We start from the raw sequence: 27,775 nt of genomic DNA on the forward strand, positions 1-27,775 counted from the left end.
CCTGCCCCATGGCTGTGGGGATTCCTGGGGTGGGCACGGGAGTGGGGGGTTTGCAGCCCCCACCATGTGCTGGCAACCAGCGGGACCCCCTGTCTCACTATGGAGCATCTCTGGGGTGGCACCCATGGATCCAGCATGGTGGTGCTGTGGATGGGGTTATTTTGGAGGCCACCCCAAGCTGCTGGACACAAGAATGGGTTGGGAAAGAAAGGTCTTTCCTGGGAAAGCAGAGGAACGGAGCCTGCAGCCTCCTCCAGGGTGGGATATCTGCCCTCAGCACCCTCTCCTTGCCCTCCCCGCAGCGACCAGCCGCAGCAGCATGGGGACACCGGTGCCCGCACCACCGCCACCCTCCGCCACCAGCACACCCGCGGGGCAGCCCACTGCCATCACCCGCTTGCACATGCAGCTGCACCTCCACGACCTGCAGCAGAACGCCAGCGACCTCCGCAACCAGCTGCAGCAGCTCAAGAAGCTGCAGGTGGGTATTTGGGGGCTCTTATTGAGGTGGCTCCGGCCCCACAGTGGGAAAATCCCCCTTTTCCAGTGACTTTGCATGGGGCTGGATGTAGGATAGTGAGGGGATCCCTCCCCACGCTGAGCTCAGAGCTGAACCCCCCTGTCGCTGCTGTGGGGGTGGTGAGGAACTGGAACAGGGTGCCCAGAGAAGTGGTAAATGCTCCATCCCTGGCAGTGTTCAAGGCCAGGTTGGACAGAGCCTTAGGCGACATGGTTTAGTGCGAGGTGTCCCTGCCCATGGCAGGGGGTTAGAACTGGATGATCTTAAGGTCCTTTCCAACCCAAACCATTCTGTGAGTCTATGATTCTATGATTCTATGATCCTCGTCCCTGCAGCTGCAGAACCAGGAGATGGTGAAGACGATGCTGCGGCGGACGGAGACGGAGATCAGCGTGCGGGTGACGGACACCATGCGCAAGCACGAGGACCCGCTGCAGCGCCAGCGCAGCTTGGTGGAAGAGGAACGGCTCCGCTACCTCAACGAGGAGGAGCTCATCACCCAGCAGCTCAAGTGAGCCAAGGCTGGTGGCCAGGCTGGGTGTGCAAGTGGGTAGAGGGTCCTTGTGCACTGACCTCCATGGGTGGAAATCAGCAGCTCTGCACGGTGCCAGGCCACATCCTTGACTGCATGTCTAGCATGTCCCCAGCCCACTTGTTCTCATCCCTGTGGCCACCCCTGGGGCTCTGCAGCATCCCGGTGCAGCAGTGACACCCCTGCCCTGTCCCTGTGCTCACAGTGACCTGGAGAAGTGTGTGGAGAAGATCCAGAAGGATTTGGCCCACAACCACCGGCTCATCCCTGTGCAGGAGCTGGAGGAGAAGGCAGTGGTGCTCAAGCAGCTGGGGGAGACGCTGACAGACCTGAAGGGTGAGGACCTTGGGTGCTGGAGAGGGACTCTTCAGCAGGGACTGTAAGGATAGGACATGGAGTGATGGGTTTAAATGCTGCCCTTGATTCTGCTGCTCCTGCAGCCTGCTGTTCCCAGGCTGTGCCCATCCTGCCTTTCACAAAGAGATGCTCAGCACCTCAACTGGAAGTGGCAGAGCCAAAGCAGAAAATAAGTGGTGATTTAGCAGCAGTTGCTGAGGTTGCAGGACAAGGGGCCATGGGGTGCTGTGGGGAGCACCATAGGGCACAGGGCAGAAGTAGGAGCTGCTCCCTTTTCCTTCAACCTTTCCATGAAGTCAGGCAGATGCTGAGCAGCCGGGATGGTGAGCAGAGCACTGGCAACCTGCACCATGCCTGCATCTTGCCACTGAGTCCTGGGTACCAAGCTCCCAGCTCCAGGGCAATGTTTGGTGCTGATGGACATGGAGGAGACACCTTCAGGGGCTAAAATCTGTGCCTGTGGGTGGATGGAGAAAGGGTGATGGGCACAGGGAGCAGGAGAGACCTGATGAACCCCAGCTTCTCGGCGTTCATCCCGCTCTATCTGGCAGAGTCCCCTTGCCTTGGGTGTGATGACCATGGTGGTTTTGGTAGCACAAAGGGGCTGTGGTGACCCCCACCTCTCCCCGCCCAGCCCAGTTCCCCAGCCTGCAGAGCAAGATGCGGGTGGTGCTGCGGGTGGAGGTGGAAGCTGTCAAGTTCCTCAAGGAGGAGCCGAACCGCCTCGATGGGCTGCTCAAGCGCTGCAAGACGGTGACGGACACCCTCGCCCAGATCCGTAGGTGAGCATCTTGGAGGACACAACCGGTCCCTTCGCTTGTCCCTGTGCCCTCTGCATGTGTGCTGGTGTCCTGTCTGCGTTACAGGTGCAAATCCCAAAAGGATATTGAAAGAAAGCTCTTTTTGCTGCTAAGGAACTAAAAAACACACTTAGTCCTTCCTAGTGCACGTGTGGGAACCACTCTTTCTACACTGACTTTTCCTCATCACCTTGGAAAAGCGTGGTGGTGTATCCAGATAGAAAAGCAGCCTTAGAGTGATCAGAAACCTCTTTCCTGAGGAGCAGGAAAAGGTTCAGCTGGAGAAAAATAATCTTCCAGATCTAATGATGGTTCTGGGCTGAGCCTACCTGCCTCTTCCCATTACGAGCCCTTTCGGATGGCTCACAGCTCCGGCACCGGCTCGCCTCGGGCTCTTTGCTAGCCTGGTTTTCAATGGAAATGAGCTTGTATGATCATGCAGTGTCTGAATCTGCCCTACCTGTCATTCCCCATCCCTCATAACTCCTGAATCCAAAGGGCAATTTCAGCCAGATCTGATGGAGGGGCAGGATTTGGGAAGATCCATTTTCCTACAAGGTTCATGTGAATGGACAGCCAGGTAGAGGAGCTGTGCTTCCCCCAGGAGAGGCTGTAGCATCGACACCAACCCCTTCGCAGCCATCAGAGAACCTAAATCTTCATCCCTGTAACACAGAGTTGAAGGAGGGCGAGTTTTTTGGTGGTGTGCCTTGGAGAGGGTGCAGTAAAACCACCCGTACCCGGTGCCATCACTCTGTCCCTTGCAGGCAAGTGGATGAGGGCGTGTGGACGTCCCCCAGCAACCTCAGCCAGTCCCCTAAGAAGGTGGCCCCCGAGACAGACTTCAGCAAAGGGCTGGATTTGGAGATGCCCACGAGCCCCCCGGTGAGCCTCCACCATCTGACAGCGGCCACCGAGACCCTGGGCATGCCCAGCTTCGGGCACAGCCCCCCCCAAACCCAAACCCATCCCTCCAAGAGTAACAACCCTTCCCGAGCTCCGGAGATGGTGCCAGCCAAGACCCAGACGGGCCCCGAGACCCCCAGCAAGAAAAGTGCTGACAAAGCTGTATCCGTGGAGGTGAGAGCCTGGGATGAGTTCCTCAGCTGGGGCTTGGGGTGGAGGGCTCTTCCAGAGGGTTTATCCCTATGGAATATGCATCAAAAGGAGCGTGAGCAGCAGGTCGAAGGAGGTGATCCTGCCCCTCTGCTCTCGTGAGACCCCGCTTGCAGCACTGTGTGCAGTGCTGGTGTCCTCAACATAAGAAGGACATGGAGCTGTTGGAGCAAATGCAGAGGAGGCCACGAGGATGCTCAGGGGCTGGAGCACCTCCCGTATGGAGCCAGGCTGAGAACATTGGGGCTGTTGAGCCTGGAGAAGAGAAGCTGCGTGGAGACCTCAGAGCAGCTCCCAGTGTCTGAAGGGGGCTACAAGGGTGCTGGGGAGGGACCTTCACCAGGGACTGGAGTGATGGGACAAGGGGTGATGGGTTCAGACTGAAACAGGGGAGGTTCAGGTTAGATATGAGGAAGAAGGTGTGAAGATGCTGAGGCGCTGGCACAGGGTGCCCAGAGAAGCTGTGGCTGCCCCATCCCTGGCAGTGTTCAAGGCCAGGTTGGACAGAGCCTTGGGCAACATGGTCTAACGTGAGGTGTCCCTGCCTGTAGCAGGGGTTTAGAACTGGATGATCTTAAGGTCCTCTCCAACCCTAACTATTCTATGACTCTACGATTCTATTCCCAGCTGAAACTGGGAACAGGAATTTGGCCTATCCTCCTTCTCCTTGCTGGGTTTGTAGCCAACAGGGTGGCTGAACATGGGGAGCCCCCAGCGATGCAGCTTTGGGAGCACCCCAGATTGCACACTGTGGGGTGGGTGCAGCTTGGGGATGGGCTCAGTGCTGTCCCCCCCATTCCTTCTGGGCTCAGCATCGGGTTGGGGGGTGGCAGGAGGGTTGTGGCTCACATCCTGCCTGCAAGGGCAGGAGATGCTGCCGTGTGTGGGGCTGCAGTGGGTTCTTCCTGCAGGCTGCCGAGCGGGACTGGGAGGAGAAGCGGGCAGCGCTGACCCAGTACAGCGCCAAGGACATCAACCGCCTCCTGGAGGAGACCCAAGCCGAGCTGATGAAGGCTATTCCCGACCTGGAATTCGCTGCCAAGCACAAGCAAGCCACAGGCAGCGGCAGCACCGCATCCACCCCCGAGCACAAACCCTCCAAGCCGCAGCATACACCGAAATCGGGGGGCAAAGGAGACCCCAACGGCCGCAGGGGCTCAGGTATGGTGTGGGGAGGTCATGGGTCCACCTCCACAGCCCAGGGATGGGGTGCCATGGCTGTGCCATCACCGGTGGGTCTCCCTGGGCTGAGCTGTGCTGCCCCAAAGGGAGGTTTATGCCTTGGGTGTTATATGAGAGGGGCAGGGACAGGTCTCGTGCCCTCACAGCATCGTTTGTGCCCAGACGAACTGACGGTGCCGCGGTACCGGACCGAGAAACCTTCCAAATCGCCACCGCCTCCCCCTCCACGCCGGAGCTTCCCCTCGTCCCACGGGCTGACCACAACCCGCAGCGGCGAAGTCATCGTCACCAGCAAGAAAGAGCCCGGGTTTATAAAGGTAGCGAGCAGGGCTATGGGATGGCGCTTGGGCTGCATTGAGTGGGTCACCATTGGCAAGACCCCCCTCACCGCCCTGCTCCCCCCTTGCAGAAGGCCGAATCAGAGGAGCTGGAAACCCAGAAGCCGCAGGTGAAGCTGAGACGGACGGTGTCGGAGGTGGTGAGACCTGCGTCCACCCCTCCCATCATCGCCTCTGCCATCAAAGACGACGACGACGAGGACCGCATCATTGCGGAGCTGGAGGTGAGCGCGGGAGGGGCTGCGGGCTGCGGGATGCCCCAGCTTAACCCGCACCGGAGGCGATGCCACCCTGTGCCCGGCTCCCGGGAATGTGGTGGGGTGCAGGGAATGACATCCCACAGGCTGCCCGCTCCTCGCCTGTCTCCCAGCAGGAGCGTGGGGCCATGGGGATGGGCGGCACAGAGCAGTTGCACCCAACCAGACCTCTCACTGCCTGGTTCATGGTCTCTCTCCAGCACTTCCACCCTGTCATGGGTTTTAAGGCAAATTCGTTTGGTTTTAGGCAGCTTCAGCTGGAGGGGTTTGTGTGCAGGGCACTGCAGAGATCCCACCCAACACACCATCCCCAGGCTCTGAGCTCGCCCAGGCTGGCTCTGCCCCACGTCCTTCCCCTGTTTGCTACAGCTGAGGTGCCCAAGTGGGTAGTGGATGGCTTTTCCATGGCTGGTTTTCCCCCAGGAGGCCGGGGGACCAGCGATGCTGCGGGATGGGGCTGCATCCACGTTCCCATGTTCCACTTGAGCCCTGGTTCTGGTGTGACCACCACAAGCATCCCTGCAGTCACGGGCTGCATTGGTACCCTCAAGCCTCCCTCCTCCAACAGCCCATGTTTGACTCCCCAGGTCTTTCAGAGAAGCTCTGCCTCCCCTTTCCTCCCCAAGCTCCGTTACGATGCTGCCGTCTCCCCTGGGCACGCAGACTTGTGGCCCAACGGAGCCTCCATTGAAGGATGGAAGGTAACAGCAGACGATCCCTTCTCCTGCTGACGGGCTGCACTTTAACCACTTCCTCTCCCGCTTCTTTTTAACTCACTTCTGCTTCTTTCTCTGGTTTAACAAACTAACGGCTTCTCTCCACTCCCTCCCTCACCGCCACTGCGTGTACGGCACTGACCCGGCACAGGACCGAGCACTAACCCCTGCAACAGCAGCACGGGGCTGCTGCAGCTCCCCTCGGGCAGCTCCTGCAGCCACATGGATGGGAGGATGGAAGGGGACACCCTGGCATTACGCTGGGGTGGGCGCTTGTTGCCCTCATGCTACACAGGGTGCCCAGGGAGGGTGCCAATGGAAGGGGCTGTGGTGAGAGATGCATGTCTGGGAGAGCCTGCACCATGTGCATGATGCAGGAAGAAGGTGAAGGGCTGGACCAGAGGTTGGTGGCTGCTGGGACCCAGTTGGGTTTGGCTCCATCACCCCTTCAGGACCCCCCTGCCCTCCATCCTGTCCTGGGCTCCAGGGTGGAGGGAACAGGAGGAAAGTGCCTGGAGAGCGGATGGGATGGAGCAGAGGATGCCCAGGGTGGCAGAGACCAGGACAGAGGGTGTCACTGAAAGCATCTAGTGAGGGGAGCTCTGCCTCACCCAGGGCAGCTCAGGTGCTGGTGGGGTCCCTCTCCGGGGACACCCAGCACCAGGGCTGAACCGACCATCTCCTGTCCCTGTGGACATGGACCCCTCTCCCCAGAGGTCAGATGGGTCCAGCTCTGGACCCAGAGCTCCGCAGCCATCTCAGAACTCGTGTCTCCTTCCCTCTTTGCCCTGGGTGCTATTCAGACCCCCATGAGTGGGGCATGAGTGAGACCTGGCCAGGGCAGGGCTCAGCTGTGGGGTGCAGCTGCAGGGGGGCACCTCTCCAGCTCCCCTCGCCTTGACTCCATGGAGGGGACCAGCTCTAGTCCCCAGGGCATTGCATAGCTCCTTGCATCTCCCTTGGGATGGGAGGAGAGAGCCGGGGAAGGAAGGACAGCATCTTCTAGGTGACTTGTTGCTACTCGGGGTTTTAAAGGCCTGGTGTGCCCATGGCAGCTCATTCGTGATGTCCTGCAGGGCTGAGCATCCATGAGGGCCAGGCTCTGCTCTTGCACCAGTGCTGTGCCAGTTTATACCAGCAGTTGAGTAGTTGCAGTTGAGTTTCCAAAGACATTCAGTGCAGCAACACCAACTCATTTTTGCTTAAGTCCAGGCAATGTACTGCCAAAATCACCCAGAAGCACATTGAAAAACACTCCCTGCCTGTGCTGTGGGTACCAATGGGATGGCAGGGCTGGGCAGGAGGGAGCTGAGCATCTCCTTTCTTAGTTGAACACCTCCCTGCAGCACTACGATGTCCAGAGGAGACAGAAATAGGGTTTCCAAGCGGTGTGTGCAGACACATAGTGCTCCCCAGCACCTCCTGCTCCCCCCCAGCTCTTAACATGTCTGCGTTCTCTACCTAGGAGCCGGGGAGCAGGGCCTTCTCGCTCCCACAGATCGTGCTCACCCAATGCGTGTCTGAACCACCGTCCCCCGAAGCCGAAGCCGAGGTTTGGGTGGCAACAGGCTGCTCGGAGCACAGGGACCCGGCTGGCCCTGCAGGAACAGGAGGGGTGGGAAGCAAATGCCACGTGTCTCCTGGCATCTCCGGTCCTGGGGACCCTCCAGGCTCAGCCCTGCAGCCCCTGAGCAGCCCATCCAAGTCCATCCAAGCCCATCCCATGGATGGAGCAGGAGAGGCTCGGAGGTTCCCCCTAGCAGCCAGCAAGATCCTGCCTTTCTCAAGGCATAAAATGAGCTGCCCCATGGTGGGAGAAGGAGGAGATGTTGCTCTGAATGCCTCCAGCACGCAAGAAGGCAGCAGCAAGACGTCATACAGAGGTTCTTTGGCTGCACATCCCCAGGGAGAAGCCATGGGTCCTGGAGCTGGAGAAGCAGCTCTCCCCTCCACCAGTGCATGCATCAGAAGGCCCGGTGCTGTCCCCCAACATCCCAGTGATGGGAACCCCCAAGTTGGAGCTGGGCAAAGCAAACAGGGGACCTCATTCCCTCCTGGAGGCTCTGCATGGAGGGAGGATGGCGCACCAGCCCCGGCCTGCCCAGTGCCACATCCTGGAGCTTCCCCAAGCAGGGATCCAGCCCCATGGGGAAGTGGACAGTCCCAGGCTGAGCACCCCAAGGAGCCTTTCTCAAGGCCAAGCCATGTCACAGCATCGCCGGGCCGGGGTGGCACAGAGGATGCCGGGGTTGGGAGGAAGGCAGCAGAGGGGCTCTGCAAAGGGCAGTTGTCCCCTCGCTGCTCCATGACTCCGTGCAGCAAGGAGATTTATGAAGGCACGTACCAGAGACTGGATAGCCTGGAAGAAACCATCCGTGAGCTGGAAATAACCATCAGTGAGATCAGCAGCCACCCCGCGGTTGAATTTGTATTCCCTAAAGAACTGCTCAGACCAGCGGGATCCAAGGATGCTGGTGAGGAGACCAAGGAAGGTCTGGGGGATCTCAAACACAGTAGCTGTGATGATGGGACTATCCTGGACCTCAGTCAGGCCAGAGATGATGCTCCTGGGAGCCTGTCTCCAAGCAAGACCAAGCCACATCTGCTACCCAAGCCACAGGTTTATTTTCTATTATCTCTTGCTGTGCTCTGCCCTGGACTCACTGATGTCTCTCTTCCTCCACCTCTACCTGCTCCCTCTCTGTGACTCTACCTCCAGGCAGAGCCAAGGTGGAAAACAAAGCTTTTCCTCCCTGTCACTTGAAGGGGTTTGGGAAGTGCAGGAAAGCAGGAGGGAGACTGCAGGTAGCATGAAGACAGGCGATGCCGCCTTCTGCCCCTCACTAGTACTGATGCTGCCTGCACTGAATTAGACCCTCGCTCAGCTGGTATCTTCTGCCCAAGCAGGTTTTGGGGCTGAGCACGGGGCTGGTGATGAGCATCCCATGGGGCCAGCGAGATGACAAAGCAGCATCCCTCCTTTACAAGTCCTTGTCTCAGGAACTGCAGTTGGAGCGCAGCAGATGTTTCTCCTAATTACATCCCAGCACGAGCTGCCCGGAGCCATCCAAACTGCTTTCTGCTGGAATCTGTGGCTCGGCTGGCTGGCTAAGCTGGGAAAAGAGGGTGGAAAACGCCCTCAGCTGCTCCTGCTCCTTTATTAACAGGCAGTGCTGGGGAATAAACCTCCTTCTCCATGTGCAGCAATGATCTGAGCCCTGGTTCCTAGTGCCACCGCGGGTGGTGGGCCCTCAAGGGGGTGTAGCTGCAGTTTCTCCTGGTGTCACCTCCCCAGTGGAGCCTGGATGTGGGGATGGATTTGTGGCTGTGTACATGCACAAAGCAAAGCTCAGCTCAGGGTCTGGCAGCAGGAGCTGGCTTAGTCAGTCCCAAAAGCAGAGCAGGAGAGCGCAGGGCTTTTGTCACCTTTCAAGGACGCAGCGAGTTGGATGTGAAGGCTGAGATCCAGTGTTTGCTTGTGCCAGGGATGCTGCGGTGCTGGGCACTGGATTTCCCTGTGCTGTGGGGTACAGGAGTCCCTGTGTCTCATCCATGGATCACAGAGCAGGGCAGGAGGACACGCTGCGATAACCTGTTGTCCCTCTCCCAGCAGAGGTGCAGTCTGGGCAGCAATTGCACATCTTTGCAGCAGCATCTCTGGTCCAGACTCGGCTTGGGGCAGGCAGGAGGCAGCGGTGATGGCAGGGAGAGGATCTGGGGTGCCCCACTTTAGGGACCTGCAGTACCAGCTTCCTTCGCTGCTGCTCTTCCAAGTCTTTGTATCTCTCCATCTGTGCACAGCCAGGGAATAAAAACCTCTGTATTCCCACTGCTGCCGTTTCCACCTGGAATCCTTCCATCGCCTCTTTTCCTTTCTCTTGGCTGTGCGGCCCTGCCCTGGGGGGGATGTCCTCCTCCTGCCCTCGGTCTCCTGGTGTTTGCTGTGTCTGCCCCTAACTCCCTCTTTGCGTTGCAGTGGTGGTTGTTGGTAAGTCAAGTCCTGCCTGGTTCCTGAGCTCACTGATGGTGTGATGACCTTGTCCTTGCCTGGGTTTGCCGCTATGGGCAAACCAGGCACGGTGGTTGCCCCAGGAGCTGGGCACGTGCATCCAGTGTTCCAGCTGCCCATGGTGCTGGTGTGGGCTTTCATTTGCTGTTTTTAACCCTCTTCCCCAAACCCTCTGTCCCAACAGAGCGGTGGCGTCTCCATCCCAGCCATGAAGGTGGTGAACCCGGCGTCGCGGCTGAAGCAGAGCCAGCAGGGCAGCCCCGACAAAAGCAAGCACATAAAGCAGCGCATGGAGTACATGCGGATCCAGGGCCAGCAGCAGGTAGTTATCACCTCCAGCACCATCCTGACCAGCTCTCCTGGCATCAGGGAGAGCCACAGGCTGCCCATAGCCCCAGCATCTCGCGTGCTGCTTTCAGGGACTGGCTCTCTTGGTCCATCCCTTCACCTTTGCTGAAGCCAGTGGGGTTGTGGGCACAGAGACCTGAGTCTTAGGGTGCAGGTGGGGCTCTTGCCCTGGTCTGTGCCCAGCATGGTGGTTTCCATAGCTGGCTGCCGGGAATGGGGACATGGCTTTGTGCTGAGAGTGACAAACTCATTAACCAGTGTGGTGTGAGGCTGAAGCCAGAGTCGTTTGTCCCCCAGCTCAGTGATGGACAGGGCTGACCCCCAGTGTTGGTCCCCTTGCTTTGGGGGACCCCAAAACCTCCTTGCAGAACATCTTGGCCATGGTGATGAGCTGCAGAGCTGTGTGCTTGGCACAGGGGCTCCATGGGCTTCCCTTACCCAGGGCTGGGGCTGCCCAACCCATCCCAAAAGGTTTTGGAGAGCCAGGACCCATCGTGTCTGCAGAAGCAGCTTGTCCAAGGAGGGGGGTGTCACAGGCAGGCGGGTGGTACCTGGGCAGTATGGGGAGAGGTTGGGGGGGCCACAGCAGCTGGAAGAGGAGCACTTTGGGGTGGTGCGTGTGTGTCCCAGCCCAGCACCCACCCTTCTCCCATTCCCTGCCATGGTGGTGGGGCTCAGTCCCCTCTGTTCTTGCTGACACCCCGCTGCTGGTGGTGGTTTCTCCAGCTTGCTCAGACCACAGGCAAGGTAACCACAGCCAGTGCGCTGCCCTCCATCCCTCCTCACTTCTCCTCTCCCCATCCCAGCCCTCTCCTCCTGCCTCCAGTGGGCAGCAGGACCACGAGTGGGTTCACCCCATCCTCTCCTCCCTGCTCCCTGCTCTGTGTCTCAATCCCCTTCCCCGGGCCTGGCATTAAACCAGCCCAAATCAACCCGGTTTTGCTCATTCGGTTGGATCCATAAACCCTGTTGGATAAACCAAAGGTTTTTCCCAGCTATTGGAGCTGGGCTGGGACACATCATGCAATTTGGGCAGATGTTGCATGAGGAAAATAGGCACCTTGTGTCCCTTGCAGCTCCAGCAAGAGGGTTCAACCCCTCTATTCCCCCTTGGCTGCTCCGTTGCTGGATCAAAGCCACTCAGGTCCTGTTTGTCATGACCACAACCAAGATGGTCCCAGGGTCATGGTGAGACATCCTTGGGCAGGGTCTAACCTTGATGTCGGGGTTCCTCCTGCCAGTGATTGGCATCCCCAGCATCAGGGAGTGACAGGGCTCCTGTCCAGGACTGCTCCATGGGCTGAGGAGGAGAGTAACGCTGGCCAAAAGGGGTATTCCAGGAGCTCTGAGGGGCTGGGAAGCATCTCCCGGTCCCAGGCACCCCAGAGGAGCCACCAAGGCTCCCAGGCATCCCTGGAGCCCACACACCAGCACAGTCCTGCCTGTCCAGTGTCACCGTGCTCCTCCTTGCCCCAACCTCAGGGCACCCCCAGGCAGTCACCCAGTCCCTGGCACCCACCTATGCCCTCACTGGGGTGGCTGGACCAGTTTTCCATGGCACTTTTATCCCGGATGCCCTCCCTGTACAGGATTTGGCTGTATGTCCCCATGCCCAGCATCCCACCCCACTACAGCAGGGGCGAGTTGGGGCTGGAGGAGCCCTCTCCCCATTCATACAATCACAGAGTGGTTTGAGCTGGGACCTTAAAGATCATCTAGTTCCATTCCAGGAGGGATTACAAACATCCTTCCTGGTGCACTGGCTCCCTTTGGATCACCTTGGAGTAGGGTTGGGTCATGTCAGTGCTGGTGGCCATCACAACAGCGTGATGGGCGCAAGGGTACAGGGTGGGCACCGTCACCTCTCGGAGGAGCTGGGGCTACCATGGGGCTGCCATGGGGCTGCCATGGGGCTGCCATGGGGCTGCTGAGGCTCTGCCCTGCTCGGTTGAGGGTTGATGCCCACCCAGACCTTGGTGGCATCCCCGGCACCAGCCGGTGGAGCTGGGTGCTGCGCTGTGCACACCTCGTCTAACATCTAACACTGCCCTTCTTGTCCCCCCCACCTTTCTCCCCTTCACCCACCCGCCTCTGTGCCTGCCTGTCTGTCCACGTGTCTGTCTGTCCGTCTGTCTGTGTCTCTCTCATCTCTCTCCTCCTCCTCCTGGGGACGTCCCTTTCCCATCCAGTAACGCGTGGGACCAGCCTCATCTCGTGCTCTGTTTGTGGTGGACCTTTTCCAGCTGCTTGACCTCAGGCCTAATTCGATGCTGCTTCTGAACAAACTCCTGTTTGGTTGTTGGTTTTTGTTGGTTTTTCTTTTCCTTTATTTTGTCTCTTTTTTTTTCCTTTCTTTTGTCTTTTTTTCCTGTAAGAAACTGTTTGACTTTCCACCCCTTTCTCCTCCTCCTCCTCCTCCTTGAATCTTGCTTTTCTTTCTAGGCCGCTAGACCATCTAAAGAGGCTAGTGAGACTTCCCCCACGGTCTCAGAAAAACCCGCATCTGGCAGAACATCCATCCCCGTATTGACTTCCTTTGGGGCAAGGAACTCCTCCATCTCATTCTGAGCATCCTTGCCAGCTCTACCCAACTGCTCTCCTGCTCCTGGGGCCGGGCTTCTCTCTTCCTTGGGCTCCTCCTCCCTGGGACTTGTCTTCTTGAGGCACCTGGAGGGATTCACCACCCGTCCCTCCTCTTTCTGTTTTATATCAATGTCTTTGCTCCAATGTGGCCGACCTCGTGTCTCGCCTCTGCTCCGCCTCGGCCCAACTTGTGTCTCGCCTCTGCTCCGCCTCGGCCCGACTTCTGTCTCCCATCTCGCTCCGCAATGGCCAACCAGCCACTTTCTGTTTCTCTTTCTCTCTTTCTCCTCCCTTTTCCTTTCCTTTTCCCTTTTCCTTTCGGTTCCTTTGGGTTGCTGTTGGTTTGGTTTTTCTCTCCCCCCCTCCTCCCCTCCCTTCCCCTCCCTACCGTTTTCTATTTATTTAAGAGCTCTCAGAGCTTCACTCCACCAGTTTCACCAGCTTCAAGCAAGGAGGACACCGGGCAGCACCCAACCCTGCTGCCCATGCGAGCAGCACCCATTCCACCACGGAAAGGTGGGAAACAGCTGCCGAAGACACCCCTCGATCCGACTGCTCGCTCCCGGCCATCACCGAGCATCCCGGCAGCCGCGACGCCGAGCCACCGGGATGAGAGGATGCTCGGAGCTCCGGCCAGGTCTTGGCGATGGGTGGCGGGTGATGCGGCGGCCGCGCCGTGTCCTTCACCGGTGCCATCCCGAGGGGGTGTCGGCGCCACCGGTTGCGCCCCGGCCGCCAGCCCTGGCTCTCCCCGGGGACGGGGGGTGGTCAGAGGGCTGGGGAAGGAGCCGGGAGCAGCACCAAGGGGTGCCCGGACGTGCCGGAGAAGCCGGAGGCTGAGGATGTGAAAAGGGGAAGGGGCAGGAACGGGTCCAGTCGAGCTGCCATCGCCTTCGGGTCGCAACGTAGCACTTTAAATGGTCACTTGGGTGGGCACGATGTGATGCTCAGGGGGTGCGGACACCCCTCGCTGAGCACCAACACCCCTGGGGACAAGCAGGTCCCCAGAACCCCCTGCATGGGGACCCCACATGGTCCTTCCTTGGGGAGCAGCCCCATTCCCAAGCCTGGGGATGGTCCCCTTGCCCGTGTCCCCCCCCCGTTAGCACAGTGAGCTGGGTGTGCACTGGGTGTGCAACACGAGATCGAATCACTCCTTTCGTTGGCCAGTTTGTCCTTGGGTTGGTTTCTTTTATTAATATTATTTATTAGTGTTATTACTTTTCTTCTTCCCCCTCCCCCTCTTTTTTTTGTATATCGATCATTTTTGTACAGAACAAGCCTTTTTTGAATAACAAAGAGAAGAAAAAAAGAGACAAAAAAAGACAAAAAAAAAGAATCATGATGCAATTTCTTTGGATTGCAAAAAGCAACTCTTTACATTTAAGTGAAGTGTCTTAACATTTTATATTGTTTTAAGAAATATATTTACATATTATATATATAATATACGTAATATAAATAGATATATATAAATATTTAAAAAAAAAAAGAAAAAGAGAAAAGAAAAGAAATAAATCTCGTCCCGTCTGGTATCTTAGGGGGTGGATTTGCTTCCCTGTTAGCCTATAGCTCCTTGTGATTTTGAGAGGGTCGGTTCCTAGAGGCTTGTGAGCCCTCGTGCTGAGTCCTCATTCTCCATCCAGCACCTTCCTTGTCCTGTCCCCATCCCCATCCCTTGCCGGAGCAGGGGGTGGAAGGGGCTGGGTGCCCCCGGGGACACTGGCACCCATGGGTGATGGCCCCGGGGACGCTGGCACCCACCTCCCTGCAGCAATAGCAGTCACTTGATGTGTGTTATTTCCTTTTAAATGATTTTTTCTTGGTACCAAAGTGAAATACTGTAGCAAAGCCGCAGCTTCTTATGGCCAGGATGGGGTCCCCCCCACCCCTTCTCGCACAGCCCCATCCCACCCTGACCCACCACCCATCCCAGTGCTCCTGTGAGTCCATCCTGCCAGCACCCATGGAGGAGGACTCCCAGGCAGCACTCTGTGTCCTGGGACCTGATGTCTCTGTTTGTCCTGGGGGGAACAAGTGCCACCAGCCCCCAGTGACACAGACATGTGGGTGCAAAGTGGTCGGGGGGGGGCTGTAGTTAGTGCAGCCCCATCCCAGTAGCACCCATGAGTGTTCCATCACCCTTCCTATTGGGAGCAAGCTCCAGCTGTTGGGATGGGGGGTCTATTCCCTTTGCTGCACCCCGGCTTTGTCCAGGGACCACCCCCCCCCAGGCATCACCACTGGTGGACCCCCACCTCCATCCAGATCATCCTGCGATGGGTGATGGGGTGCACGGTGATGGGTGATGTGATGCACAGCGATGGATCACGGGTGCACTGGGTGATGGGATGCACTGGGTGATGGGATGCACTGGGTGATGGGGTGCACTGGGTGATGGGGTGCACCCTTTCTTCCCCCCCCCCCAAACCCTCCCCACTGCCCATCAGGCTGGTTTCTCTGTGAGCGTATGTGTCTCTGCGTGCGTGTGCGTCCGTCCCTTCATGGCATCACGCAAACCCTCCGCGAGCACTGACCCCGGTGCCGGCGCTGAAGCAAAGAGGACATAAACCAAACCCTTCCTTCTGGTTGAGGAGAGATAAAAAATAAAAAAACCACAGAAAAGGACCAAAAAAAAAAAAAAGAGGAAAACATTGCAAAAATGATCCAAAAAAAGAAAAAGAGAAGAAGAAACCCAAGCGCTGCCTGCATCGTGCATGTGTCGGAGGCGCCCGCTGCATGCGCACCCCGCTTTACTGTCTGGATGTTGTTTAAGAAAAAGGTTACTTGTAAAAGGACAAAAAAAGAAAAAAAACATAAAAAAAAAAAGAGAAAAAAAAAAAAATCTATTCCTCCTACTCTTTAGAAGCTGTTTTTGGGGTTTCTACGACGTCGTGTGTCTCCGCATGAATTTTTCTCGTGAACTGTTTTAAAAGCAAAAGGATTTCCAGAAGAACCAAACCCCACGAGCCGAGGTGTGCAGAGGGTGGAGGCGGGATGGGGGGAGCTGCCCCCGCTGCCCTCCCCGCCCCGTGCCCGCCGCTGTCCCTGTGTCACTGTGGATGCCATGGGTAGTTCTGTGCACAACGTGACCATTGTAACGTGCAAACTCCGATGACAAAGGGTTGCTTTTGGTTGTTTTCTTTTCCCTTTATTACTTTTCTTTTCTATATCAGAGTGTCTGGCTTTAATAAAATTACTTTCTTTTTTTTTTTTGGGGTTGTTTTCTCTCTTTGGCACTTCTTTTACCCCCCCCCCCCAAGTTTGGTCTCTTGGGGATGGGGTGCGACATCGCTGGTCCCAAGACCATTCCAGTCCCACCTTCCCTTTGGGAGATGGGGTGGGACATCCCTGGTCCTGAGGCCACCCCAGTCCCACATTCCCTTTGGGATGGGTCAATAGGGTTGGATCCACACCCTTCCCTCCAGGCTCATAGAAAAGGCTGGGATAAATCCTTCCCTGGATGCTGCCAGTGCTCCAGGCCCTGTAGCACGGGAAAACAGAGGATCCGTGAACACCCCCAAGCAGAGACAGCAATAAGGCAGGAAACCACCTCCTTGAATAACCAGTTTATTTCCAATATATAGACCAGGACTGGAGTGGGATGAAGCAATGGGGGGTTGTGGGTGGGGGGGGTTGTGGTTTGGGGGGGGGGGTTTTGCACTTTTGCATATACCAGCTCCACAGCCCAACTCGTACAACACGCCGGGGGGGGCACATGCAGGAGGGAGTCAGAAGTCATCACTGGTCCAGCACATCCCCTGCTCGGGGCTGGCCCTTTCCATGGAGCAAAACAGCTTAAAAAACCCTTTAGAAATACTTTGCAGTATGTTACACAGTTGGGGACGGTATTTACAGGAGGGAAAGTAAAGAAAAAAACCCAACTTTACAGCAAATATTTGCAGAACGTATGAGAACGACACGGAGAAACAGTGACGTGACTGGAGCCCCCCACACTGACACCAGCCACGGCCCATGGCAAGGCCAGGGGTCCCTGTGTCCCCTTCCTAAAGTGCTTCTGGCCTGGGGGTAGGAAGGGGAGCGGGGCTGTGCCATGTGCCACACACCGGGCTGTGGCTCATGGGGGTGCAGGGGATGGCAGTGTCCCCCCCATCGCCGCGGGGTCCCCTCTGTGCCAGCCCCTTCTTGTCACACCCAGCCCATGGGGACACCATCCATCATGCCAAGGGCCACCCCAGCTCAGCCCAGACCCCGTGGCACAGAGCACATGGTGTGATGACACCGAGGTCCCAGGGTCCCCAGGGTCCCCAGGGTCCCAAGCAGAGGGTCCCCAGCCCAAGGTCTGCAAGGTTCCCAGCCCAGGGTCCGCAGGGCTCCCAGCACAGGGAATGTCCCCAGCAAATGCAGCCGCGGCGCCCAAGGAAGTGCCAGCACTTCACATTGCCACGGCCAGGCACAGCAGAGCTGCCACTGCCTGGAGTGGGGACAGTCCCCATGAGTCCCCACACATGCCCACTGCTGTGATATGGGACCCAGCCTGGCCCCAGAGCCACCAAGGGGCTTTGTCCCACCCGGGACCACGGGGACTTGTTAAATAAGAGCAGCTTGTCCAGAGCACAATTAAATACAAGAACAAAGGTGAGTCCTTAAGTTAAACCCTCTGGGGGGTGGGGAGCCACTGGGGGGTACATCCCGGGGGGGTCACAGACACTGTGGGAAGCGCAGGGGGACCGGGGGGCCGGGGCTGCCGGGGGGGCTCTTGGTACCCGCTGCCTCACTGGCAATGCCAGGCTGTGCCAGGGGCCGGGCTTTGGTGGACTCCAGGCTGCTGAGCCCCGAGTCCTTGTCATGGCAGGGTCCTGGGGCCACCTCCATCCCGCGTGGATCCTTCCACTCGTTGCAGTTGAGGTCCTTGATGCCGCCGGGCACCACCACGGTGTGCCGGCGCCAGCTGCTCTTCTTGCGGCGGGTCTCTGGGGAGTGGGCTCGGCGCAGCAGGACCCCCATGTCATCGGCAGAGCCCCGCAGGCGCTGCCGGAGCTGCTCCCGCAATGAGGGACCCCAGCCCTGCTCCTCCTTGGTGGTCACCGCGGTGTCACCGGCCAGCCGGGGCCGCCCCAGCTTCCTGCGGGCCAGCGTGTCGCACTGGATCAGGCGGTGGGAATTGAAGGAAGGGCGGCACAGGAGCCCCTTGTCCTCATCCCCGGTGCCACCATCCGCCTGCCCCAGCCGGCGCTGGGCACCCTCCCGGCTCTCCGTGTCCGTCTCCATGTGGCTGAGCTCGCTGCGCTCATCATCCGCTTCCTCCCCTCGGCTCCCGGCCACCGACTGCACCTCGGAGCACAGGCTGCGGTCCATGGTGGACAAGGTGGAGTAGCCCGACACGATGGAGCGAGCATCGGGAGCTGGCTCGGACACGGCATCCCCAGGCTCCAGGGAGCTCTCCCGCTCCATCCTGGCCGGGCTGGGGGCTGCCGGCTCGGTGCGGGTGCCGCGGGGGGCTTTGCCATGTCCCGGCAGGATGGCCGCGGTCCCCTCGTCCTCCTGCTCCCGGCCTGGTGCATCCCTGCGCTCCGCGTCGTCGTCGGTGCTGCTCCCGACGCCCTCGGCCTCTCTCCTCTTCTTCCTCTTGCGTGCGGCGGCCGAGACGAAGGGGATGGCGAGGAGCTCCCGGTGCGGCGGCGCCTTTCGCGACGGCCACGTGCCCTGGGAATACGGTGACACCGCGGTTAGGGATGGCAGTGCCGGGGTTAGGGATGGGCTCCATGTCTCCAAGCCATCGCATCCCTCCCTGCCAGCCCTCAGCCCAGCACCTTCTTACCTTCGGTTTGGCGGAGCCGCTGCGGGTCGAGCCTGTAAAGCAGAGGGGAGAGGGGGGTTAATCAGGCCCCCCAGGAGATGGGTGAGTGCTGGGGAGGGGAGTTGGTGGGTAGAGCTGGGGGATGCTGCTCCATTCCCCAAACCAGGATAGGGACATGCTGAGGCCATCAGACCGGCTGGTAAACAGGGATGCCAACGCATCTGGTGGTGCCCAGAGGCTGGGGGGGGGCTCCAAGGGTGCCCAGCACCACTTCCCTGTTGTAGAGCCCCAAAGTGAGGACTGGGGATAAGGGGAACACACACAGCCAGGAAACACAGCCAGCACCCCAGCAGCAGGACCCCAACCCTCCCAGGGCCACAGGGCACAGAGGGGACCCGCAGTGGGCACGGTGCTGCCATTGCCACAGCACCGGGATGGGGCATGGGGAGCCAGATTGACACCACATCCTTGCAGCAGGGTCTGAGATGGGCTGTGCTGGAGAGGGCTGGGTCTTGCCCCAGCTCCCCAGGGGTAAGGGGGCAAATGGGGACAATCAGCCCTGGCCCCGTTGCCGCGGTGTGAAGGACAAGGACAAGACAACAGACACCCTCTCCCACCCCGCATGCCCCAGGATGGGGTTAACAGCCACTGACGATGAGAGAGGGGGAGGCAGAAAGGGGGTGCAGACCCTCCCCGGGGTGTTGGGACCTCCACACCCCACCCGCACCCCAGTGTTTGAGTGTGCTGGTCTTGGGACACCAGCACCCATCACTGCTGGGGGATGCCAACAGCATCCCCAGCACTGCCACACTCACCAGCCCACAAGAGAACCAGGGTTAAAGGATGTGGGGGTCCCCAGGCACTCAGCAGCCCCTGGGGCTGATGCTGGGGACCCTGGGGGCAGTGGGCAGGCAGGACAGGACCCTCTTCCCTCCCTGCTCCCACTCTCTCATGGTCACCCCGAGGAGTTAGTGCGTGAGCAATGCACCCAGAATCAAACTGTACCCGCTCTAGCTCTCGAGGAGGTCCGCTGGAGGAGGAAGAGGAGGAGGAGGAGGAGGAGGAAGAGGACAGCACAGAGAAGTTCAAGGAAAGAACGTAAGAAATCAGTCGAACATCAAAGTCTCCCAGGCTCTGGGTTGGCAGCATGGGCCAGTGCAGGGGGCCCGCGGGCTGCCGCCTTTGAGAGGGATGAGGAGCAGCCACCGGAGAGAAGGGTGATGGGAAAGGACAGGGAGGTGGCCCTGCTGGCACTGGGGGCGATGTCCCCACTTTCCAGTGAGGAAGGCACCGGGATGTCCCGCTCCAGCACACCCCGGTTTGCCACGGCCATGGTGAGACGGGCTGGCTGCCCACGGTGGTGTGAGCACAGGGGGACACACGGCTGGAGAGGGGCCCTGGGGTGTCCCAATGCCAGGACTGGGGGGACCGGTGCCGCGGATGCTGCTCCTCACCTGCGGCATCGCCGGGCGCCGCGGTCCTGCCGATGTTGGGGAGCAGGTACTCGATGTTGGGCACGGACTGAGCCTCCTTCTCATCCACGGGGGTCTGCAAGGAGAGGGGGTACAGTGGTCACCCCAGCTCCCAACCGCTCTCTGTGCCCTCCCTGCCCCACTGGGAGACCCCCCTGGGGGACGGGACTCACCTTCTCGCCCTTGTCCTCCTTGTCACTGAAGAACCAGTCCGACTGTGGGGAAGAGATGGGAGAGGGGTTATGGACCGATGAGGAGCTCGGTGTGGCCAGGGAGCCCGGTTCCCCATTCCTGGGGTCCGGATCACCTCCCTTCCATCCGCACTGATGCCCAACTGCTCACCAGTGCCACTTACGTGCTGGATGAGGGTCTCCACGATTTTGTAGCGGTCGGGCATGTGTGTCACCATGTCGGTCATGTTGTCCTCAGATGTCCGCACCAGTGTGGGGCCGAACACCAGCGCCAGGTTTCGGGGTTCCATCTGCAACCGGAGGCGGGTTAGTGCCTGTCCACAGGCACCCCTTGGTGTTCACCGCTCCATCAGGCACCATCTCCCTTCCCACCCCACTGCAGCCATGGCTCAGCCCAAGGTAGGGGGGCTTGATGTGGGGTAGGGGTCCAGGAGAGCCCCAGGACGGACAGTACCTTGTTCTTCTCCGAGTGGTCAGCGATGGTCTTCAGGTGACCCACCAGGAACTTGAGTGTCTCGTAATAGTGACCTGGCAGGTCCCGGATCTGTGGGGAGGCACCAGGTCACCTCTCTGCTCACCCCTGGAGCTGTGCCCCCCACCCCTGACCCTGCCCCATCTCCTTACCAGCTTCCTCAGCGTCCTCATCCTCTCGCTGGCATCCTCTATCCGGTTGGCCTCGATAAAGTCATTGTACTTATCTGAAAGTGGGACATGGTGGGGTCAGAGCTGGGAGGAGGGGACAGGGCACCCCCCAAGGCCAGGGACCCCTGGATGCACCAGCTGAAGATGCTGGGGAGGAGGCTGGTGAGGTCCCACAGGGATGGGAGGGACAAGGACAAGGGCTGGCCCAGGGGACTCATGGAGGATGGGGTCTGCAGTGCCCTGGGTGCGCACTGGCTCACTCTGTCACAGGGTCTGGAACCTGTCCCCAACATGGGACGGGCTCTGGGGATGACAGTGAGCTGGTGACAACCATGGCCATCAGCACAGGGTCCTCTGTGGCCGCTGGGGGGGCTCTGATGGCCCCGGGTGCAGCGACTCACCGTCAGTGAAGAGGGGCTCCGGCAGCTTTCGGAAGAAGGATTTCAAGAGGCTGCTGATGACGTTCAGGTCCTGCCACCGCTGTGGAGAGAGAAGAGGCTGCTCAGAGGGACCACACCAGGCAAAGCCAGGTGCCATCAGGCAAAGCCCCCAAGCCAGGGGTGTCCCAGGCCACCAACACCGAGGGGGACACCAGCCAGCTCCGCCGAGGCTTGTGGGGACGGCAGGACCGCTGTCCCCAACCCTGCGTCTGGCAGGGAAGACCTGTGCTACTGCAGCGATGTGGCAAGATGCAAGAGGACAAATGTGTCCCCAAGCTGCCACCGACACTGCTGTCACCCACCGCTAGGCGGCCCTGCCACTCCAAGGACAGCGATGGGGACAGGGATGATGATGGGAACAGCGATGATGATGGGGACAGGGATGATGACGAAGACAAGAATGATGATGGAATGATGACAGGAATGATGATCATGATGGAGACAGGAACAATGACGGAGACAGGAACAATGGCAGAGACAGGAATGATGACGGAGACAGGAATGATGATCATGGAGACGAGGATGATGACGACGGGGATAAAGATGATAATGGAGGCAGGGATGATGATCATGATGGGGACAGAGATGGTAACGGGGGCAGGGATGATGATCGTTTTGGAGATAGGAATGATGACGAGGACAGGAGTGATGATCATGACGGGGACAGGGATGATGAGGAGACAGTGATGGTGATGGATTCAGGCATGGTGGCAGAGCCATGAGCCAGGACAACCACCCCAGAGCATTCCAGCAGCCTGGGGACAGGGACATGCAGCCCACCCTGCCCTCACCTCGTCCTGCAGGTTGATCTCGGTGGCTCCCTTGTTGAGCTGCTCCTGCAGGCTGGACACCACCGCGTTGTTGCCGGGCACGCGGTAGATGCCCATGTACTCCAGCCCTCGGTCCTCCACCACCTTGCAGCAAGCTTCGACGATCAGGGGGACATTCTGCAGGGACAAGGAGGAGGTGATGGAGGTGCCAGGGCTGCGTGGGGTCCCCAGAGGGCTGGCACTGCCACCACGGCTGTACCTTGTTGTCCGGGGCAGGCTGGCAGTCCTCCAGCCTCACGCCAAAGGCCCTGGGGGCAGATTTCTTGTTCTTCTTCATGATATTGATGCCCCACGGAGCTTTTTGGGAGCTGCTATCATCTGGGGAGAAAAACACCCACAACATCACTTGCTAACAAGCTGGGGTAAATGGAAAGAGCATCCCTGCTGCCCTATAGGGGTGAACATGATGGCAGCCCTGGGGTGAGCCCTCCATCCTTGCAAAGCCCCTGGGTTTGTTGGGGTGTCCCACATGCAGAGGTAGGACCTACCTTTCGTGACGGCCGCATCCTGCCTGGGGGACCGGGGTGCGCTGGTTCCCGTCTGCTTCAGGAACTCGGCTCGGATCCCCAGCCCACGAGGGCCCTTGGGTGAGGAATCGGGCTTGGTGCCCGCAGGGCTGCAGGGAGAGCAGGAGGCTCAGGCGGAGCATGGCCAGGGGGGCACCAGCCCGGCGCAAAAAACCTCCTGGCATCTCTGCCCAGCATCCTCCAGGACCCCTGAGGAGCACTGAGCTGCTTTAAACCCTCTGCTCGGTGCCAGTTTGGTTGAACCAGACCCTGCCGGCACCTTGAGTGCAGCCGGGCACAACCAGCACCTCCAGCACTGCCCCGTCAAGGCAGGCGCTGGCTTTGCTCCATCACTTTACAATCGAGGTGAATAAAGCACTCGGGGTCTCGGTGCCCTCCGGCCCCGGGTCCGTACCTCACTTTCCGGTAGTCGTTTAACTTCTTGTTGATTAGTGCTTGGCTGGCAAAACCGGGGTCCTGGGGAGGCAGAGAGAAGAGGGGAAGGGAGAGCTTGAGCAGCGCATCCCAACGGAGGCCCCAGGCAAGTCCATGCTCTGCCGGGCACCACGCGGGGCCAGGCAGGACCAGGCAAGGGCAGGAGCAGGTCCCTGAAGTGCTGCCCTGCTGAGGTCTCCAGAGCTCCTTGCCACACACACGGGGTTCAAGCCGGACGCAGAGGCTCAGGGATGAGCACATCCCTCCATGGCACATACATCTCCATCTGCCCGCGCCAGGCGCACCCGCGGCACCACAGAGCATCCAAAGACACGCGCCTTATCCCTGTGGGATGCTGCCCACAGGGTCCTGCCCAACACCAGCACGTCCCCAGACAGCTCCGACCTGGCAGCACCATCCCTACGCTGCCAGCACCACGGAGCACCCTCCAGAGCGGGGCTGTGCCATAAAGAACCAGAGACTACACCGAGCTCAACGCACCCACCAGGGCCGGAGCCTGCCACAACCCTGGCACGATCACAGCAACCAAACGAGGCCATCACAGCACATCCAGCCCCACGCACCCTGTGCTGGAGCCCGCGGCCTTGGGGAACAGCTCTCCCCATCTCACACCAAACGACCCATTGCACAGACCACGGCAAAGGGTCAGCCCCGACCTGGCACCAGCACCACGTAGACACAGTGCCCAGCGCTGCCAGGGAGCTCCCTGCTCAATATCTCTCCATGAAAGGAACCACAACACAGCACGGTGAAGACAAAACAAACCACGGCAGAGCCGCGCATGCTCCTGTCCCTCCACACAACCGAATGGTGCCAGTGGATCCGGCACCGAGCCTGCCTGCGGCGCACAGAGAGCCACACCACCTCTTCCAAGCACCCCGACGCACCCTGCCCCGGCCGAGGCCGGTGGAGCCGCGCTCTTCTTGGATGCCGCAGCACCCTTGAGCCCTCATGCACCCCTGGGAGCACAGCACGGTGAGCTCCACACCAGCCCGGGCTGGCCGTGGCCTGGGGAAGCAGCACAAGGCAAAGAGCCGGAGAGAGCCGAGGCGGTTAGTGCCAGGAGAGCCAGAGGCAGGCGGGAGCCCCATGTGGCTCTCACCTCGCCCTCAGCCTTGCTGTTCTCCCTGATGACTTTGATCCAGGCCAGCATGTCTTCCCGATCCTCTGCCTGAAAGAGATATTCACAGAAGTCAGCGGTCGTCAGGCGGAAGACGTGCTTCCTCTTGGTCTCGCTGTAGGAGATGTCCACCAGGCACGCTTGGATGCTGATCGGCGGCTCCTCCTCACCTGGGGCCGGGGCGCAGGTCACCGCCTCCCGCCTGTCCTTGCACAGGTACAGCGAGTGGGTGCGCAGCACGGCGAAGACGCGCTTCCACTGCCGGATGCCTCCACCGACCTTCTGCGGGGAGAAGGGACGGGGCACGGACCTCAGGGATGCTGGTGGTGGGGAGCGTCCCCCCTGCACGGCCGGCTGGGCTCGGGGGGGTGCCCGCGTACCTTCCCCTTTTTGGTGAGGATCTGCTTGCAGTGGAGCCAGCCCTCCTTCCTCACGGCGCTGAACGGGACGTCCGAGAGGTCGGAGGTTGAGTGTCTTTTGGAACGGGCGTCTTCCGACGTGCCAAGGCTGTCCAGAGACTGGGGGGGGACCAGAGGGCACCATGAGGGTGATGGCATCAGTACCCCCTGTTCCACCAGTGCTCCATCCAGGCAGAGCAACTCCAGACCACCCTCCTATAGAGGTACCCAGGCAGGGTCACCCCCAAACCTCACCATCATACAACACTCACCCCATCGGTGAAGAAGCTCCTCAGCATGCGGAGGCTGGGGACCCGGCTGGGCATCCTCCTGGGGGGAGAGCAGCCCCCGTGAGCGGGATGATGGGGAAGGAATGGGAATGATGTGGTGCTGGGACTGGGAATCGGGGGGCCAACCCTACCTTAGGATCTTCCCCTCATCCCGAAATGTGTTCAGACCATCATCGCAGGACTTGGAGCGCTCGGTGGTGATGGCCAGCAGGTAGGATGACCGGCGGCCAGCCTTGATGCTGCCTGCGACAGGGAGAAGGGCAAAGCCCACTGCTCAGCCCAGAGGGCACAGGGCAGAGCTGCAGGGTGAAGGGGTGCTCCTCCCCATCCTGCCCCACACCACCACTGCCCCCAAGGATGGTTCTCCTTCCCCCCAGCACTTACTGCAGTCCTGGGAGTAATGCCGGCTCAGGGCAAAGGCGAAGGTGGGTGAGGAGGGGCTGGTGGCGATGGCGGGCGCTGAGTTCATGGCACTGGAGACCACCGAGGAGGCAGGAATGTGCTTGGCCTTCAGGTCAATGCTGGGGCTGGTGGGTTCATCTGTGGGAGGGGTGGGCAATGTTGCAGGAGGGGTTGGGGCAGGGGAAGACCCTGCTGGGACCCCTCAGCACTCCTGGCAGATGGTGGGTTTGCGTTGCCTGGGCTGGGGGACACGTTCCCATCCCCAGCAAAGCCAAGATGTGCCCAAAACCCTGCACAGAGCACCCGTACCCCATCCCAGCCCTCCCCTGGGGTTCCTTTCCCACAGGCTGCAGTGAGGGATGGGGCAGAGCTGGTGGCTCCCCCAGACCCATTTGGGTCCCCACAGGCAGAGGTGGCTGGGCAGGGAGATCCCAAGTGAGACAGTGTGTGCACCATCCCACTTCGGAGCAGGGCAGGAGGGTGCAGGGCTCCGGTTCACACCCAGTAAGTGGTACCAGGGGCTGAGCAGGGGATGCAGGACAACAAGGGTAGGGATCATAGAATCCCAGCCTGGTTTGGGTTGGGAGGGACCTTAAAGCTCATCCAGCTTCAACCCCCTGCCACGGGCAGGGACACCTTCCACTAGAGCAGGTTGCTCCAAGCCCCTGTGTCCAACCTAGCCTTGAACACTGCCAGGGATGGGGCAGCCACAGCTTCTCTGGGCACCCTGTGCCAGCGCCTCAGCACCCTCACGGGGAAGAACTTCCTTATATCTAACCTGAACTTCCCCTGTTTCAGTTTAAACCCATCACCCCTTGTCCTGTCGCTACAGCCCCTGATGAGGCTGCTGGAGCCCAAACCCTGGCACCCCACCGCCAACGCCTGCAGCCCTGCTTGGGGCCAGCTCCATGGATGGATGCTCTGAACCCGCGCAATGCTCCCTGTCCCCCAGACGTGTCCTCCCTGGCACGGGACTTGCTAAACCCCGCTCCTGGAGCCAGCCCCACTCACCGATGAAGGGGATGGATGCCAGCGAGTCCTCGGGGGCGGCCAATGGAGCCACACGCCGGCCCTGCCGCTCGGCTGCCGGCCTCTCCCCTTTGCTACTGGCTGATGGTGGGTCACAAATGTCCATCTCCTTCACCCCCTCGGGGAAGACAAAGTTCATCTGCCGCAGGGGAACCGGTACCTTGCGGCCCGAGGGTGGCTTCTGCCTCAACACCACCTCATCCCTCCGCTCCTCCGGCTGCTCGGGCACCCGGCTGCTCTCCCTGGCCGCGGTGGGGACCGGTGGGGGTCCAGCGGGCGGTGGGACAGTGGGGACCACGCTCTTCAGGAGCGGGGCGGCCGAGCGCTGCGGGATGCTGAAGGTGGGCAGCCCACCAAACGCCGGGTCACGGAAGGAGAGGGCGTGCAGCAGCCCGGTGCGGCGCTGGAAGGACGGGCTGTAGCTCCGGTAGCCGATGTAGCCCGAATCATCCGCGCTCTGCAGGTTGGGCTGTGATGGATGCTTCTGCACGGGCGCCGGCTCCCGCGAGGAAGAGGAGGAGGAGGAGGAAGGCGTGAAGGAACCACGCGAGATGTGCTGCCCGACGGTGGTGGTGACCCGGCAGAGCCTCTCCCGCTCAAGGTGATGGGCGAGCAGCGCGCTGGGCTCCAGAGCCTCCATGGAGCGCCCGTATCTACCCAGGGCATGGTCGGAGCGGGCGCGGGGGGCCCAGCCCTCCCGGCTGGGCTGCAGTAGGGTGTCATGCGAGGCGCTGTGAGGCCAACCCCGGGGGGCCCTCGCCGAGCCCCCCAGCCGGTCCTGGGACACGCTGCGGGAGCGGGGGGGCATGGCACGCCGGCGCTCCTCCGAGGCACTGCGCCGCGGCTCCTGGCTGCTAAACCAGCGCGATAGAGCCTGCTGGCATTCCTGGCGCCCCGGCACCCGCTGGCTGCTGCTCGCTGCATCCCGGCGGGACCGACCGGCCCCCGACAGCCCCCCGACACCCTCCTTGAAGCCGCAGTGAGTCCGGTGCTCCGGGAGGTGCTTGGGGAAGCTCGAAGGGGTGGCGGGGGGGATCCCGTAGCGGTCGGATGCGCTGGGGCAGCCGGTGCGGGAGAAGGAGCCGGGGTGGTGCCCGTGGGGTGCGGTGGGGCGCGGGGGGAGCCCCCCGGGTTGGGGCTCGTCGGGGCGATGAGCAGGGCTGCTGAGCGGGGACGCGGCTATGGCGCGGTGGGGACGGGTGTCCGGTGGCTGTCCCGGGGGGGGCTCGGCACCCCGAGCCTGGAAGGTGTATGTCTTGCGTGGGTAGCAGATAGGAGGGGGCTCAGGGATGCTCTGCGCCCCGCCGGAGTATGGCTCATTGCCCTTCAGGTAGGCATCCTGTGAATACGCCTGTGGAGAGATGGGGGGGTCAGGGACACAGCCTCCTATTCCCAGTACCCCCCCCCATGAGCAAACCCCCCCCATTGGGAACAGCTGGTCAGGGCTGGCTGTACCCCCCCCTCCTCAGGTCCTGCTTTC

The 27,775-nt window shown here is 60.3% G+C and overlaps 2 protein-coding genes across 18 annotated transcripts in view; one reads left to right on the forward strand and one right to left on the reverse strand.

Moving 5' to 3' along the window:
- The window catches only part of SRCIN1 (SRC kinase signaling inhibitor 1), a 72,275-nt gene extending 56,576 nt beyond the window's left edge, over positions 1 to 15,699 (forward strand). For 6 of the 15 annotated variants that reach the window (XM_030508878.1, XM_030508875.1, XM_030508877.2 and 3 more), the window contains 12 exons: positions 303 to 481; positions 856 to 1,031; positions 1,258 to 1,388; positions 2,044 to 2,191; positions 2,977 to 3,289; positions 4,237 to 4,486; positions 4,670 to 4,824; positions 4,917 to 5,069; positions 5,690 to 5,803; positions 7,284 to 8,438; positions 10,012 to 10,149; positions 12,618 to 15,699. In XM_030508878.1, coding sequence (XP_030364738.1) covers positions 303 to 481; positions 856 to 1,031; positions 1,258 to 1,388; positions 2,044 to 2,191; positions 2,977 to 3,289; positions 4,237 to 4,486; positions 4,670 to 4,824; positions 4,917 to 5,069; positions 5,690 to 5,803; positions 7,284 to 8,438; positions 10,012 to 10,149; positions 12,618 to 12,743 — 3,038 coding nt within the window. In that variant the 3' untranslated portion in view covers positions 12,744 to 15,699. Of the gene's footprint in view, positions 1 to 302; positions 482 to 855; positions 1,032 to 1,257; positions 1,389 to 2,043; positions 2,192 to 2,976; positions 3,290 to 4,236; positions 4,487 to 4,653; positions 4,825 to 4,916; positions 5,070 to 5,689; positions 5,804 to 7,283; positions 8,439 to 10,011; positions 10,150 to 12,364 lie in introns of those variants that run through there. The other 9 variants (XM_030508881.1, XM_030508886.2, XM_030508876.1 and 6 more) reach the window with 8 other exon arrangements.
- Positions 15,700 to 16,404: 705 nt separating this feature from the next.
- Positions 16,405 to 27,775, reverse strand: part of ARHGAP23 (Rho GTPase activating protein 23) — a 33,434-nt gene continuing 22,063 nt past the window's right edge. For all 3 annotated transcript variants that reach the window (XM_030508938.1, XM_030508936.1, XM_030508937.1), the window contains exons 7-24: positions 26,278 to 27,646; positions 25,249 to 25,404; positions 24,996 to 25,107; positions 24,847 to 24,904; positions 24,557 to 24,694; positions 24,159 to 24,458; positions 23,016 to 23,077; positions 22,583 to 22,710; positions 22,294 to 22,412; positions 22,056 to 22,211; positions 21,226 to 21,304; positions 20,807 to 20,880; positions 20,637 to 20,726; positions 20,347 to 20,472; positions 20,165 to 20,206; positions 19,974 to 20,067; positions 18,541 to 18,572; positions 16,405 to 18,425 (exon numbers count right to left, since the gene is read on the reverse strand). In XM_030508938.1, the coding sequence (XP_030364798.1) occupies positions 17,421 to 18,425; positions 18,541 to 18,572; positions 19,974 to 20,067; positions 20,165 to 20,206; positions 20,347 to 20,472; positions 20,637 to 20,726; positions 20,807 to 20,880; positions 21,226 to 21,304; positions 22,056 to 22,211; positions 22,294 to 22,412; positions 22,583 to 22,710; positions 23,016 to 23,077; positions 24,159 to 24,458; positions 24,557 to 24,694; positions 24,847 to 24,904; positions 24,996 to 25,107; positions 25,249 to 25,404; positions 26,278 to 27,646 (4,140 nt within the window). In that variant the 3' untranslated portion in view covers positions 16,405 to 17,420. The remainder of the gene's footprint in view (positions 18,426 to 18,540; positions 18,573 to 19,973; positions 20,068 to 20,164; positions 20,207 to 20,346; positions 20,473 to 20,636; positions 20,727 to 20,806; positions 20,881 to 21,225; positions 21,305 to 22,055; positions 22,212 to 22,293; positions 22,413 to 22,582; positions 22,711 to 23,015; positions 23,078 to 24,158; positions 24,459 to 24,556; positions 24,695 to 24,846; positions 24,905 to 24,995; positions 25,108 to 25,248; positions 25,405 to 26,277; positions 27,647 to 27,775) is intronic.

This window comes from Strigops habroptila, chromosome 19 (genome assembly GCF_004027225.2).
Source record: "Strigops habroptila isolate Jane chromosome 19, bStrHab1.2.pri, whole genome shotgun sequence".
NCBI classification, from domain to species: Eukaryota; Metazoa; Chordata; class Aves; order Psittaciformes; family Psittacidae; genus Strigops; species Strigops habroptila.